The 15,162-nt window shown below is 40.2% G+C and overlaps 1 protein-coding gene across 2 annotated transcripts; it reads right to left on the minus strand.

The window, feature by feature from the left end:
• Nucleotides 1-450: 450 nt before the first annotated feature.
• uhmk1 (U2AF homology motif (UHM) kinase 1) lies at nucleotides 451-14,964 on the minus strand. Of its 2 annotated transcripts, none has more exons than XM_014977426.2 (9): nucleotides 14,179-14,964; nucleotides 13,333-13,462; nucleotides 12,753-12,939; nucleotides 12,482-12,673; nucleotides 12,100-12,194; nucleotides 11,945-12,021; nucleotides 11,721-11,819; nucleotides 10,030-10,118; nucleotides 451-9,068 (listed from the first exon to the last, which is right to left on the minus strand). In XM_014977426.2, the coding sequence occupies exons 1-9, from the start codon at nucleotides 14,471-14,473 to the stop codon at nucleotides 8,922-8,924; spliced, it is 1,311 nt and encodes a 436-aa protein (XP_014832912.1). In that variant the 5' UTR covers nucleotides 14,474-14,964; the 3' UTR covers nucleotides 451-8,921. The 2 variants fall into 2 exon arrangements, with proteins under 2 accessions (XP_014832912.1, XP_014832911.1); XM_014977425.2 differs by having other exon boundaries at nucleotides 12,753-12,942; nucleotides 14,179-14,963.
• Between the last annotated feature and the right edge of the window lie 198 nt (nucleotides 14,965-15,162).

Below are 15,162 nucleotides of genomic sequence, written 5' to 3' on the forward strand. Positions count from 1 at the left end.
GTGGATATCTTTAAAGGGGCAGTATTATATAAAATCGGCCTTTTTTTAGACTTGTGTTATGTTATTCCCATATGGAAAACATACCTGGAGTGTTGCTTTGATAATTTCATGCATGTTTGAGAAATCCTTAAATCTCCATGGCAGCAATTCAGCTGTGCAAAATGTCTGGGTGGATCTAGTCCCGCCTTCGAGGCACAGCTCCTCCTCAGAGATATTAACCCAAGCTGAAGTTTCCCAGCTATCGTGACTAAAAGAAGAATTTTTAGGATCATCAAGAGTTTTAAAGGTTCAGTAATGTAGAGACAGGTGGCAAAAAGTAACCACACTATTTCATGAAGAACTACTGACATGCCGTTCAGATCATCTTATCAGGGAGATGTTTGAAAATATGCAAGATTATAATTTAAAAATCAAAAGGAGCTAATACAATAAACAACCAACCACAACAAGTTCACATTAGCATTTTTATTGTGATTTTTTTCAAACAGCATGAGTGCAACAATTCACACAAATGGAGGACAGGAAAAGATGGATAAACTCACAAAGTTTCACACATGTTGCATGTATAGTGACCTTTGTTCACTGTGCTTCTGTTTAAGTTACAGAACCTGAAGAAACAATCATTTCACCTGCGGGACATGTCAGGAAAAATAAAGAGCCAAAATGGCTACTACTCCTCTCATCAAAACAGTGGCTATGAGGAAGACTTCCAAGGCCACAGATTGTCTTTTGACTGTCTAGAATGGTTCAGACATGTTTTAATTGCTAACAGTCACCATCAATAATGTGCAACTTCTCCTTTAAGTCTTAATGTTTTGGTTTGATCCAGCTAAGAGCTTTGTTGACCCTTAGAGCTTTGCTGCTGTTTACTTTTCTCTCACATATTAGTTTGTAAGAAGCGAGATAAAACAGGGCCTGTGGGTTTGGTTTAATACTGACATTTTAAGGCATTTCAGGGCTGTGCAAAGCAGGATTGTAAATGACCTTTAAAGACGCCGTCACCAAATCTGCTTCCCTAAAAATTTAGACTACAGTTCCTTTGGTTTCTGTCTGACAAAGCAAAAAACAATTAAACCACATTGAAAACAAAAGAGAAACATTTTTCCATGCAACACTGCATGTTTCTTTCTTTTATCATTTCACAGATATGCTTCACATCCAAATAAAAAGATAAAGAGTTGATACCTGACATGGAACAACAGGACAACTCCAGCTACAACCAGACTGCTGCTCTACATCACCTTCAGCTGATCAGTCTCGGCAGCATTCTTGACTGAGCAGAACTTTCTTCCTGTGACATTTTAAAGGCCAAAATGAAAACTGTTCAAGATGAGCTCAGATTCTCATCGAGTTCCAGTTATTGTGCATGTAGGAGATAAGCCTGGATGCTAGAAATAAAAGGTTTGCAGCATTCTCCACTTCACACACAAATTTCACTTTGTATCTGCTGACTAAGGAATACCATGCACAACTCTGCAACTGAAACCTAGAAAAACTGCCTCTAGAAAACGCTACACAGTTTAAAGTAAACAAACCATCACTGCACAACCTTAATGAGGGATTGGGGTTTAATTGACAGATCAGAACAAACCAGTGCATAATGGTACATGGTGTAAGCCAGTGTCCCTCCTCCATCAGCCAATCAAAAAGCTGACTTCTCATCTACAGGAAGCTGCTACTTAGACGTTCCTGTGATCTGGAATCAGAGAAGTTTCTCTTGGTCCTTGGAGACTAGGATTGTTCATGCCTGGTTTAGATCAAAGCAGAATGGCCAAGTCAAAGTGCAGTCTTACAAATCCAATCAATTAAGCATGGGTGGCAAGGCTTGAGACACACCCTGAAAGTTGAAGGGCAGTAAAAGGCAGGCTGTTGTAAACCAGCCTCTTGTTCTATGTTTTGAGTCTCAGCTTTATTGAGAGTCAATTGCTTGCTGGAGATGTGGACTACTGAAGTTTTAAATCATTTATCTGATTGTACCCAGTTGCTAACGTTTAGCCATGGCATAAGTAATGGCCAACTTCATGAAGCTTACAGGATGTCCCAAGCGCTGTAAACAACCCGGTCAGGAGTCGGGCCACAAGATCTTTTCCAGCAATAAAATGTCCTTGACTCTATCTTGCTCCGACTTCAGTTGCTCAATATATGGAGGTGTGGCCAACACAGACTGAGCGGCTTCATTCAGTTACTGCACCAACATTGTCAAACTACAACCCTATGTTGCCAGACAACAATACTAAAACAGTGCAGTAAATCTAGATCATCGATCACAACTTCTCCTTTGCTGATTAGTTTGGTTAAATTTCAACTGGGGAAATCCAGGATGGAGCACCGAAGGGAGATGAAAATTGAGCGGAATTGCATGGGAAGGCAATGGCCAAGTTAAGTAAAAGTACAAAGTAGTTCTTCATACTTATGCACTACTTTGTGTTGGGATTTCACATAAAGTCAGAACAAAGTGCAAAAATGTGAAACGGCTCCTGAAAATCTTTTTGCAACACAATGTCCAACTAATGGACAAACATTTAACAGCCTGTATTCACTACGTCTTTGCCTTCCACATGCCCAGTGTTAGCAGTACATAGAGGTAAACTAAGCGATGCAGTGCTGGGTTAGAGCCTGTATCTTTACAGACATGTTGATGTCTGAACCAGACCGTGTGCTTTTTTAGGTTTTCTGAGTAGAAAACATGGGGAGGGGACAACTAAATATTATAGAGAATATTTTTGCCTTTCACAAGGATATGTAGCAGAAGAGATCTCATTCCAGACTGAAAACTGTGGAGGAGGGATCTCCATGTGGAAAGAGTAATGCAGCGTCTTTTGATGCTCGTTTTCTCATTTAGGGTCTGAAACACCAGAACTTGTGAAGTTGAATTTTGATATTGTTAATCCAAACACATCATGCATAGGAAGAGAAAAATCAAGACATGCCTAAAGCTAACAGGTTTACCAGATCCATCATTTTAGGCTGCTGTTAAATGAGTAGAAAACTATTTTAATAATTACTATTATATTGTTTTTAATGCATAGTGACTGGGCTGCCATTTTTACAGAGGCCCAAGACAAAGTTGTTAACATTTTGCATTTTCTTTCAACAAAAAACACCTTTCCCACACACACAAGGAGTAGGAAGCATCCAGCATTTGCTGGAATATAAAAATTAAGCCACTAGGTGTCCCTAGTTCTCATACTCAATCTTTAAACAAAAGCTTCACATTAAGGGTTAGTTTGATTTTTTTGAGTGATTTTATCCCTTTGCTTCAGTGCTGTGCCACTGAATTACCGTGGCTTAGTGTTTGTGTGCAAACCTAACGACTTTAAACGCATCCAAAGCCTGCAGGGTGGGATGTCAACTAACACTTGGAAAACTGTAAACTGGTGAAGTAGGCAGCATGAACAATATCTCAGAGGCTCCCCCAACTTGAATGCAAGTAAACTTTCAAAACTTCAAAGGGTTTGAGCAATTCTTGGCGGCATATCTGCAAACTTGCAACATTTAGCCTCTGCTAGACCTGGAGATTTTGTATCCCAGCATCTCCAGATGAGAGTCAAAACTTATCCAAAATCTTTCTCCAAAGTAAGGGCACGTCAATATAAGGGTTGGATGCTTCCTGTGATAGAAAAGATCTTGTGTTTGCTCTGTCAACGAATACCTAGTTCACACGACAAACTTTTTATGCTAAATTTTGTCCCCACGTCCCCCTTTCGACAATCTTAAGGACACTTGATTATTGTGATATCTCTTATGATCACAAGGGATATTCCTGTCATGTGTGGTGTGTTAAGAATGATTTTGTCTGCTCAGAAGGACTTCATGACCTAAAGTCGATATATTCAACACACTGGATTGTCTTGGTCCGATATCGCAGTGTGTGTGGTCTTCCCCAAGAACACAGGAGAACTCACACAGCCTAAACCTTCCTTAAAGAGTTATGTAATTCTTCACATTCCTGTAGAGCAGTCAGCTCTTCCATTGAAGAAAATGACGGGGCTGATCACTCTGTTCTCTCCCTGTAATATTTTCATGTCCCAGTCCTGCTGGCACCACCACTCTTTAGTGGGGGTGCTGTTATTGAGTGAAGGAGACTCAAAGTTTGCCATTTGCAGGTGAGGAAAATGTAGGAAGCTAGTTAAAATATTGGCTAAAACATGTCACTACATGTCTGCTACTCATTTAGGCTGCAAGACAGCGAGAGAAAGTCAGGCGTTCAACAACAGGAAGCAAGAATACTTCTTAGAAATCTATGAGGCAAGGTAAAGATCTATATTCTCTAGATAATACAACCCATTAGTGCTGTTATTTAATGTAGCCATGCTAGTTGCTAATATAAGATATTACAGAAAGTTTAAATGGCAACTCTGTAATCATTTTTGACATTTTAAAATAGTATAACCCTGTTTTACTATGAATGCACTGTCACACACACCATGTGACATTGCCCCTGCTTTTAATGTGAGGCTATTATGCAACTACAAGGTGTCTTCAATCAGTAAGCTACTATGGTGCAGATAGCTACAGGAAATCCTTACTGCCCACAACCATCAGCATCTACATGAAGAAACTAAGATAATATGAGTTAAAACATCAAAGTTCCCTTTTGGGATTAATAAAGTCAGTTTGAAATTAAATGAATTGGAATAATGAATGAATATTTGCAGCAGGGAGACTACACCTAGGGTCATATTGATCTAAAAGTATTTCTACTTAAACATAATTGCATGATTTTCTAAGGAAAAAATTCTGAAGTTTTATAACTACAATTATCTTAAATTAGTTCAAGTACTATAAAGTCTTGGGTGTCCAGCTCCAGTAATTAAGGTCTAGTGTCTTGCCAGTCTTAGATGCGTCTCCATCCCAAAACAGCTGATTCAAATGCTCCAACTAACTCATCAGCGTGACAATGTTCTGCTAATGATCCATCATTTGATTCAGGTGTGTTGAACCAGGGAAACAACTAAGACTGGCATGATATCAGCTCTTCAGGACTGACTGCACTTCTGCTTTAAATGGAAGATTATAACATTTAAAAAGGAGACAAACTTCTGTGTCAGATATGTGACAAAGTACAAGGCACAAAATGAAAGAAAATGTTCCATGAGGTTGCAGTTTTCAGGCTGGTGCAAACTGTTCTTCACTGAAAACTAATTTCAAGCTACACAAAGATATTTAGTCTAAACACTACTTTGAGAGAAAACAGGTATTAACTTTTCTTCAGGCACGTAATATTTGAGAGGAACCTTCTTGACACCAAAACTGCACTTTTCCCATTACATATAGACTTCAACATCTTCTGTTGAACAAAATCAACAATTTATTTTCAATCTAAGGAAGTGCATAAGTTCTTTAAAAAAAAAAGTCTAATTTGCAATATAGGCATAAACTTTTTCCATTTTTAACTTTTGATACCTAAACACTACAGACATGATTCTATTCTCAGAAAAAAATTACTGCTATTGAAAATAATGCCACACTTTTGGAAGCATTTCCCCCCAAACTTGTGGAGAACTCTCTGACTCATTGTATCACAGCTTATTTAGGGGCGGCGGTGGCTCAGGAGGTAGGGTTTCGTCATGGAACCAGTGGGTTGCCCGTTCAAACCCACATTCTGTCTGTTTTAGTCAATTTACAGGTGAAGTGTCTCATAGTAACAAAAAGGTTGCTTTTTGACTTTTGCAGAATCGTTCGAATCCGGTCAATAGCATAGTGAACAGTGCTCATTTGTTAGCAGTGGTAACCAGGGAAGATTTAATAGGTAAGCATAATCAGTGCTTTAGTTTTTCAGCCTATTTATAGCAAAAAACAAATGGAAAAGCCATCCAACATCGCTTAAGTTACATATGAAATGTGGATCTGTTCCAACTAAAATATCACATCTCCATTTGTTTATATAATATAGAAATAAACCTCATCAACTAATTGACTTTCTTGGCATGTAAAAAGCAAATGTATTTTTATAAAATAGGTTGCAATAAATTCTTATTGTCTAGCAGCAATAATGGAGATTAAACGGAGATCATCTTTAAGGCAAAGGACACAGGAGTGGTAATGGGTTAGATTCATTCATTTCAACATTCGACGGATAATTAATCAAACTAATTATTCAATTAGAATGTGTAGTTTGTGTGTAATGTTTAACAGACAAACATACTCTACCCATTTCCTGTTACAGCAGCATTTTAAATGCCATTTGGCACTTGTGATAGTATAATAATAATTTTACTATTACTTGAGTATTGTTACTATGAAGTATCACTGCTCTTACTTAAATAAAACTGGGTATTCAACCCACTGCGAGTAACTTCACTGAATGAAGAACAAACATGTTTAAACCAAAAAAGTACCTGATAGAGACACACAGAGCTACATTTTATGATGAAGTGAGATCTCTTGTTTGAAGAGGTCTCACTTCTTGTTCATCAGGTTTGTTATTCTGATGATTTTTTATCTGATGAAATAATTACAGGTGGAAAAAATACAGTAAACACTATACATTTTCACTGGAATTGCTTTACCTTGTTCTAACATATATAAAGAAAGATAACTTACTGTATTAGTTTAGTATGTTTTATTTATAAAAAAGGTATTTGGAAAAATTATGTAATTAATTGGAATCAATTCTTTTCATTTTGGTTTTTCAAAATGCTAAAAAATGCAAATGACTTTGTTTTGTTTGTTTGATGATGTCATTTAAAAATATCATATTAATGTTCTCATCAGTTACTGAGTACTTGAGTAGCCTTTTTAACAAAATACCTTTTTACTCATGTCGAGTAATTTCTTGGATGGATATGTTTTACTTGAGTACAATTTTTGGGTACTGAACCTCTACATCTTGTTATAAATTGGAAGATGAACCAGGGGTTTCATAATTGCTTATTCTACAACAGTAAGTCCATAACATTGCAAAAATTTCCAGCTTTCTGTCATCCAGGGTGATCTGCTTGAAGCAGTCAAGATGGAAAATACAGAAGAAAAAAACTTTCTATTTGACAGCTTGAAAAAAAAAATCTAAACTTTCTATTGATATTTCAAACACATATTTCTGCAGAACAGCACTGCTACAAAGCTGGGTTAAAAATCAACCCACTGCTTCTTGCACTGACTAACCATAACACACCAGGAGATTGTCAAACATTCCTTTTTTTCCTCACAGTCACTTCAGCAGCCTGTGTAGAAACATTTAAAGGTGCCACAAAGTGAAGAAAATAAAAAGTGGTGCCAACAAGAAAAACTCCATCATCCCAAAGCAATGTCGCATAGCAATGTCTGTGAAGAGAGCTACAGGTGGTTCTCTGCTGTGGCTGACTGAGTTCGCTTTAAATCTGCATCTGGAGCAACGCTTCGTTTCCAACTGGCAGCAATGCCAGTTGCCGTAATGAGACGTTTTCTACTTCTGGTCAGAACATTTTCTGAACTAGAAGAAAACCATAATTTCTAACTTAAATGTTTTACAGGGTTTCCTACCTGATCTTTGTGTAAACATTACAGACATTCTCAGACTCCAAAACTTCTTTGTTCCTTGTGCTCATTTTAAAATGTACATTTAAAGTTTTCTTTTTTTGAGGTATGAACTGGAAGCTTGCCCATGACGTAGCCCTTCTTTCCCTCACTGCTGTCTGGAGCACACACGTATGGAAAATGGATGGATGTTTATAAAGTGGGCAGGTTTTTCATATTGCTACTGCAGCAACAAGAACCTAAGAGGAGGAAAGGACTGAAGGCAAGATAAAAGGAAGGAAATAAGGACACAAAGAAGAAATGAGAAAGAAAGAGTGGAAGAATCAATGTCAAAAAGTAGGACATAGCTCAGAGCCAGAACAAGAGAGGAAGAGGACAGGAAGGATGACACTAGGAAAAAAGTTTGATGGGAGGAAAAAAACTAAATTATTTTCCATATAGTTTTCTACACTTATCCAGTACATGAGTGTAGAGAAGTCAAACGGCATCCTTATGAACTCTGGATTGAGGATGTGTAATAGTTCTTGTGATATTTTCAGTGCTACAGTGAAAACATGAAGTTTTCCTGGATGGAAGCTCAGTCAGAGGAAACATTTCATCAACAGCTACAGGACAACTTCCTGTAGCCCCGCATGTGCTCAGACAGGAGAGCAGCCACAAGGGGGCAGTATATCCCTCAGTACCATGCCTCCACCTTAAAATACATAACATAGCCCAAAATAAATAGATAAAAATAAACTGCTGTAACAACAGTACCACATGTTAGCTTCCACCAGAGTGAACCTTCAGCTTCTCTTTAGGATTATGTAGTTTGAAGATCTAAAACATCTAAATCACTTGATACACAGAACAAATGACATCCCTGACACACAACGTCAAATGGGTTTTCATTAGCCACTCATACTGCACTATTCAAAGGCAACGAAGCACAGCTTCTCCTGCAGCAGACAGCTAATGTTCCAGCAGAGTCATCAGACGAGTCGGATGTTTTCACAGTGAAGCACTGGGAGGGTGTCTGCACACCGAACATCACAGCTAGTTTCAGCTGCTGCTCTGATGGAAACATTGCTGAGCAACATGCCTTTCAGCAAAGCAGTTGCTGCATTTTAAACAACTCATCTCTTGTGCGCTTTGTAAAACTTCAGCAATGACCAAGACATGCAGATTAAGCCTGTAAGCATCGCAGCGGTGTTAAACGGGAACAAAGTCTTGATTTTTGCTTCCAATTGCTGCATAAAGATGATTGTAAACTCATCTTAGAAATGTAAATATATTGTCAGAAGAACTCCAACTTTAACTTATTTTCTTAAGAGTAGAATTAATATAGCAATTCCCCTACAGGAGAAGCTTGATAATCTAATGTCTGCATCTGCATCCAGGTGTTGAAAGTATCAGTATACGGGATGCAGGCCAAAACACAGCGCTGTTCTTTAAATGAGGTGGACGGAGGAGCAGACTGATCCTCACTGCACCGTCTGGTACAGGTAACCTCTCTTGTAGGCGCTCAGCGGGTAGAAGGTGGCCACCACAAACCTCCCGTCGAAGGTTCGGCCGGTCAGCAGCCGCTGGGCTTCTTTGGAGTCGCTGGAGTTGGCATACTCCACAAACACCTGATGGGAACGAAAGGGTTAAAGGACGAGTGAAAGAAACCATGAATGTTATTGTAGAAACAGTCAGAACACTGAGCACTGATTCAATCTGTCTAAGGCTACGTTCACACAGCAAGTCTACATCCTCTATTCCAAATTTTGGCTGAAATCTGATTTCTTTTGCGTGGTCATTCATACTACTGATTGAATGCGACCCAAATCAGACTTTTAAGTGTGAACATGGTAAGACCCCAAAGCGGAGCGTTGGATGTGTGGCGGTGAGAGAGGTGCTTCACTGCTGGCTCCAGACACTGTTTAATGCATCTGGCTTCTTCTGCTGCAGAATCATGACGTGTGTCATGTCAAAGACGTAATAGATGGATCCGACATATCCAGATTGCAGACACTGTGAAAACTATTGGATATGTTTCTGATTTAGCAGCACATACAGCCTGGTAAAAACCAGCCTCTTTGCTGGACCCTGGATATGGAGGAACTGTTGCTTCCTGGAGGTGTGGACTCTGTTGAAGCTTGAGACTTTAACCAACTGCTAAAATTTGACGTAGGTAATGTCCCAGCTTGAAGCTTACTGGAAATTGCCTTCACTGTAAACATCCATCCCTCACTGCAAAGAGAGAGAAGTGCCGAGCTGAACAAGATGGCTGTCAATGTTAAGTTGATGTCTGGAAGCATGGCCAACACGGACGGAACGGCTTTGTTCTCTTCCTCTGCCGTTATTGCTAAAACTACAGGCGGACTACAGTACTAAAACAGCAGAAAATCATTCACAACATCTTCTGTTCGCTGATTGGCCCAGAAAAATGTTATAGGCTGAATTCTGTTAGGAAGGCAGTGGACAGGGTATAGCACAGGGTGACACAATTCAGATTTTTTTTTTCTGAAAAAATTGGGCCGTTCAGACTGCCATGAACATTTACCTGCTATGTGAACAATGACTGACTTGTTGGTTAAATCCTCTCACCTGCCCTTTTCCAGGATTCTCCTTAGGAATGAGCAGAGAAACCACTGAGCCGTACTTCTGGCACTCCTCTTTCATGTCCTCCAGTATGTCTGGGAACAATAATCAACACAGACTGTTGAGCTTCTGCTTGCATTCACTGTGGGAAGATTTTTTTTTATACGTTAGATTTCCCTTTTTTTTTTTTTACTTATATTAACCTCTAGTTACATTGACACGTACCGACTATACATTCTTCTGTACTAATTGCAGTCACCAGCTGGTTTCTCTAATTGTTATGGCTCAATTAATTCATCCATTTGTGCTCAGGAATGTATCTCATGTTTCACTGAAGTGAAGGAGTCCTGGGAAGCTCACATAGCAGAGATGCCGACATTGGCACCAGAACGCTCAACTAAGGCTTGGACTGACCGATGGCCCTCCTGTCTTTACTTTTTAAAAATGGGAGAGAGAAGAAATTTCTTGCTTCTTGTGCAACACGAAGCAAGACCTAAAAAGTTTGTGCAATTCTCTAATGTTCTCACAAAGATGCTCTGAAACATATCTGAAGTGTTTGCTTGAAAATGTGCCACACATTCTCAACTGAAGCGTCCGTTGCTCTAAAGTCGGTGGATGACGATGTGTCGCCACGACTTCCACTTCCTCCAAAACGATCTCAAATGCTGTTTTATATGCCTACAGTAGTCTTTCTCAAACCGCGGTCTGCGCACCAGTGGTGGTCTGCAGGTGCCCCCTGCTCAAGTGGTCAAGAATGTTGACCACTAGGAGGCAACATTTGAGGTACTGCATGTAAACGACCGTTTATTTGCCGAGACTATAGCTTAAAGTGGGACACAGTTAGCTTACCAAACGATTTTGTTAAGAATAACGATGGAAAACTGGTTTAAAACCGGATCACTCAAAAGAAAAGCTGCATACATCGGTGAAAAGAAAACAACTCCAGGACTACTTCTATGATCAGAGGAGCTAAGTGCTGAGTGTTGATGTGGATTCCTTTGATGTGGATACCGGTTAGCGGTAGGAATCGCTCCAGTTAATCAGAACTGTTCTTTGTTTTTTATGACTTTGTTTGGTAATGGATAATGCTCTGCTTTTAGGTAAAAAGCATTTTTATTTAATAAAATAAATAAATAAATAAATAAATAAATAAATAAATAAATAAATACAGTTGTTAGAAATTGGTCAATTATTCTTATATTTAAAGGTGCAGTAAACGATTTTTTGTTTCTGTTAAAGCAACTCAAGTCTATTTTTCTTTATTTGTGCTTCTAAATCACAAGTAGCCCTAAATGTTAATAACACTTGGTAGTAAAGAGCAACTCCTTTTTTATTTCCATGTATTTGAGCTCATTTGAAAGCTTAGACACTTTCAGAATATCTAAATAACTCAAAATGCCCAAGTAGACCTGTTCATGTCTTTGTCGTCACATTAACCAAACAGCACCACTCTTCTCATTAGGAAAACAAAGAAACAACAGTAAGTGAGTTAAGAGACTAATATTTTCATTTCGGGTTGCATCATATATTAAGTTGTGTTATCGCAGGGCAATTTCAGGTTAGGTGGTCCATGACTGTTTGTTAAATGGGTTAAGTGGTCCTCAAAAAAGTTTGAGAAACACTGGCCTACAGTAGATTTTAACTGGAACAAAAAAAAAAAAGAAAAATGAACAAAATACAATAGAAACACACAATACCTTCATACTCTTCGTCATTGTGCAGGTGGCTGTCGTCAATCAGGTTAAGCAGACGCAGAACAGGAGAAGGCAGTAGAACCAGATCCTCTATGTGAGGGGCTGACACACACACACACACGCGAACACACACACACGAACACACACACGCGAACACACACGCAGGTAAATATAGCAGAGTAGGAGGTTCAGGGATGACTGCAGACATGCAAAGTATGTCCACCTACCGAAGGGAATACTGAAGAACGGGTTGAGCAGGGCAGCTTCAGCTGTGCATCTCTGCTTTGGGTTGTTGAGCAGCATGCTGCACACAGAGCAAACAGCCCACTTCACTGCAGACTACGTCAAGAAACAGAGGCAGAGTCCAGGAGCCAACGCTTACCTTTTAATAAGGTCTCTGAGGTGATAGACTGGGATGGCAGGGCACATCACGCCATTACTGGCAAAGATGCGGTTGACGACGGCAACGCTGTTGTCCTGTAGCCCAGAAACAGAGGCAGTGTGATCTGATTTCATTATCCAACAGATTTGCATTATTAAATATTTCCTTGTTTTAAGCATAGAAAAACACAGAAGTGTTCAACTGGAGCATGAAAATGAACTCAGCAGTAGCATTTCATTATCACTAGAAACACATTTAATAAAATAAAAGCATTAAAATGTTAACATTTCTAGTTTTAAAAGAATATAAAAGAAATGGTTAAAACTCAATATTTTCCTTAATAAATCCAGTCGTCCTGGTTCTGTGGAGAGTTTGGCAGTACCTTCCAGTCCTGTGAGCGGACGGTGTCTTTCAGTTTGATTCCTGAGAACATCTCCAGCAGGATGACGCCAAGGCTCCACATGTCGATGGCGGCTGTGCAGCCGGAGTCTCCCTCCATCCCAGCCTGGGCCAGGCTGTTCTGGAGCTCGGCTTCCGGGGCTCGATACCCATCCGTCTGGATGTACTTCACATCCTATCAAAACAAATGGATCATTTTAAGAATCCCTGCCAGCCCGTCTTCTATTTTCTCACAGCCCAACATACACACAAACCTGGTTTCCCTGTTTGAAGCTCAGCCCAAAGTCGATGAGCTTGAAGCACTCATCATCGGCACTCCACAGGATGTTGCGTGGTTTGAGGTCAGCGTGGACGTAGCCTTCCCTGTGAAGGAAGGCAAGAGCCTCCAGGATGTCTCTGGCACAGTGCTGCACCAGCCACATGGAGTGGCCCTTCTGGGGTCTGCTGCAGGGCATCAAACACAGGGGGCCAGCCATTCATTTCTCATGTTATTGGCTTTATTTGCAACTATAAAAGGACAAATATTAGTAGCAGAGCCAACAGCCTTGATTTTAATGAATTTGTTTAATCCATTCTTGTTTTCCATGGTGAGATGATTCAATGACAAAAAATATGCTTTTTAAATCCAAGAATTTGGTAAAAGGTGTCATAAGAAATAAATCAAGTGGCAAATAATAAGACAACTACAACTGGTTCTTGAAGCCAAATAAACTCTCTGACTTTCCTGTCTGCAAGTATTCCAGCAGTAAGACAGGAGCTAAGACGCATAACCTGCCTGCTCCAACCAGAGTCCAAGAGTGACAGTGTGATCAGCAGCAACATGGAGCTGCTTACCTTACACCCTTGACACCATTGCTGCGCCTCACCAGCAGCTCCGATACGCTGACATCCAGGAGCTCCAGCAGGAGGCAGCGCGTAGCCACCCCCACACAGTTGTGGTTGGTGAACACGCCATACAGTGTGACTGAGAAACAGGAGGACACATCATGCATCATAAGGAAAGTAATCAAAACTTTTTTCAATTTTGGTCAACTTACAAACACAGGCTTCAACATATTTTAAAGAAAGTACATGCAGTGGGCCAACACAAAGTGCTGTATAACTGGGAAAGCAAATATAAAACATGTTGTTACATATAAACATCTGACAATTCCTTCCATCTCTTGATGGTGGATCTAACTTAACTCCAGAGGATGTTCAGGGACTTAGAGAATGTTTTGCAAAGTACCTGCAAAACAGGTACTCTGAGGCCAGTGCAGCAAAAGCTGGTGTTGCAGTGCTAACTTGGAGGGACTAAATGCAACTGCACGCCACTAATTTTTTTCCAGACAAGTTTTGAAAACAGTGTAATAATTATCTTCCACTTCACTTGAAGTGTAATTCATTTTTAGATCTATTTCACAAACTCCCAAAGAAGAGACTGAGGTTTGAGTTTTAACATGACATAATGTGAATACATTTAAAGTGTGTGAATGCTTTTGACTCGCTCTGCAGATTAACTACTGGAAAGGAAAAACAATACCTTTGGGATTTATGCAGAATTTGGCTAATTACTAGCCACAGTTGCAGAAAGCCAAAACTCGGGTAACCCTTCTCCAAAAAGTAAGCAACTAAACACACAGGAAGCAACGTCACCTCTGCAACCAAGCACACACTGAAGACGTCGAATATTGCTCTTACCGATGTTCTTATGCCCCTGGATGTCCTCCAGCACGGTCCTCTCTTTGTGATAGCCGTAGTCCCCTCCCTGTGAGTCGCCCTGGAACTCCTTCACTGCGGCCGTGGCAGCTCTGCCGGAGCTGACTTGATAAACCGAGGCCGACACTCCTTGACCGAGCCGGGACTGAACGGTCCAGATCTCGCCGAAAATCTCAAACAGCACCGGCCTCATGCTCTGGTCCACGCTGACCTGGGACGGGATACTTTCTGGAGCCTGAACCTTGGAGGTTGGCTCGGACGGGACGCAGTGAGCCATCGGAGGGCGACGGAGGAGAGAAAAGCAGAGGAGGGGAGGCAGCTAGTTGAAAGGTGGAAGCAGCTGCAGGAACATTGCGAGCCAAGATCTATGGTCACCTTATCAGCGCTGCTAATTAAACACCTGGACGAGTCAACGCCAGCTAACACACAGCGTGGTTACACCAACAAGCCTGTTTAAAGCCAACACCGAGTAACGTCGGAGCATATTAGGAGAAGGTTTGCTGTCAAACGAGTCAGCTGACAGATAACGTTAGCCAACTTAGCTTCCACAAACAGTTTAACTAGCCACCGACTTTGAGGGCAAAAACACACAGCTCCCACGGCGGATGGGAGATAACTTCCTCCATAATGCACCAATAACTTCTAAAGCGCCCAAATGTTATATATAAATTACACAAAAACTAGTGTATCAGAACACTGCGAAGTTTTGCTGAAGTTGTAAATTCAGATTGTTGTCACTTAACTAACTTCCGTTTCTGCTGGATTCATTTCCGTCTTCTCAAACGAAACGTCTGCCCCCTCTCGGTTAGGAGGGTGCTCACACTTAGTGTTTTTGTATGAAGCTGCTTTTGAAAACCTTAACGTTATTAAAATTTACACTATGTCATGTTTATACCATAGTAGAAATAAAAATTATATTTTTTCATAAAACGGGTTTGTAATTGAACCCCAAAATATTAAGAATAA

Source organism: Poecilia mexicana, unplaced genomic scaffold (genome assembly GCF_051168715.1).
Source record: "Poecilia mexicana isolate PSO_F unplaced genomic scaffold, ASM5116871v1 scaffold_4, whole genome shotgun sequence".
Classification (NCBI taxonomy): domain Eukaryota; kingdom Metazoa; phylum Chordata; class Actinopteri; order Cyprinodontiformes; family Poeciliidae; genus Poecilia; species Poecilia mexicana.

Coding starts and splice junctions, on each gene's coding strand:
- uhmk1 (XM_014977425.2), bottom strand. CDS start 14,473: ATGGCTCACTGCGTCCCGTCCGAGCCAACCTCCAAGGTTCAGGCTCCA. Junction 10,119..11,720: donor CAATGACGAAGAGTATGAAG/GTATTGTGTGTT, acceptor TATTGTTCCCAG/ACATACTGGAGGACATGAAA. Junction 9,069..10,029: donor AGAATCCTGGAAAAGGGCAG/GTGAGAGGATTT, acceptor CGTTCCCATCAG/GTGTTTGTGGAGTATGCCAA.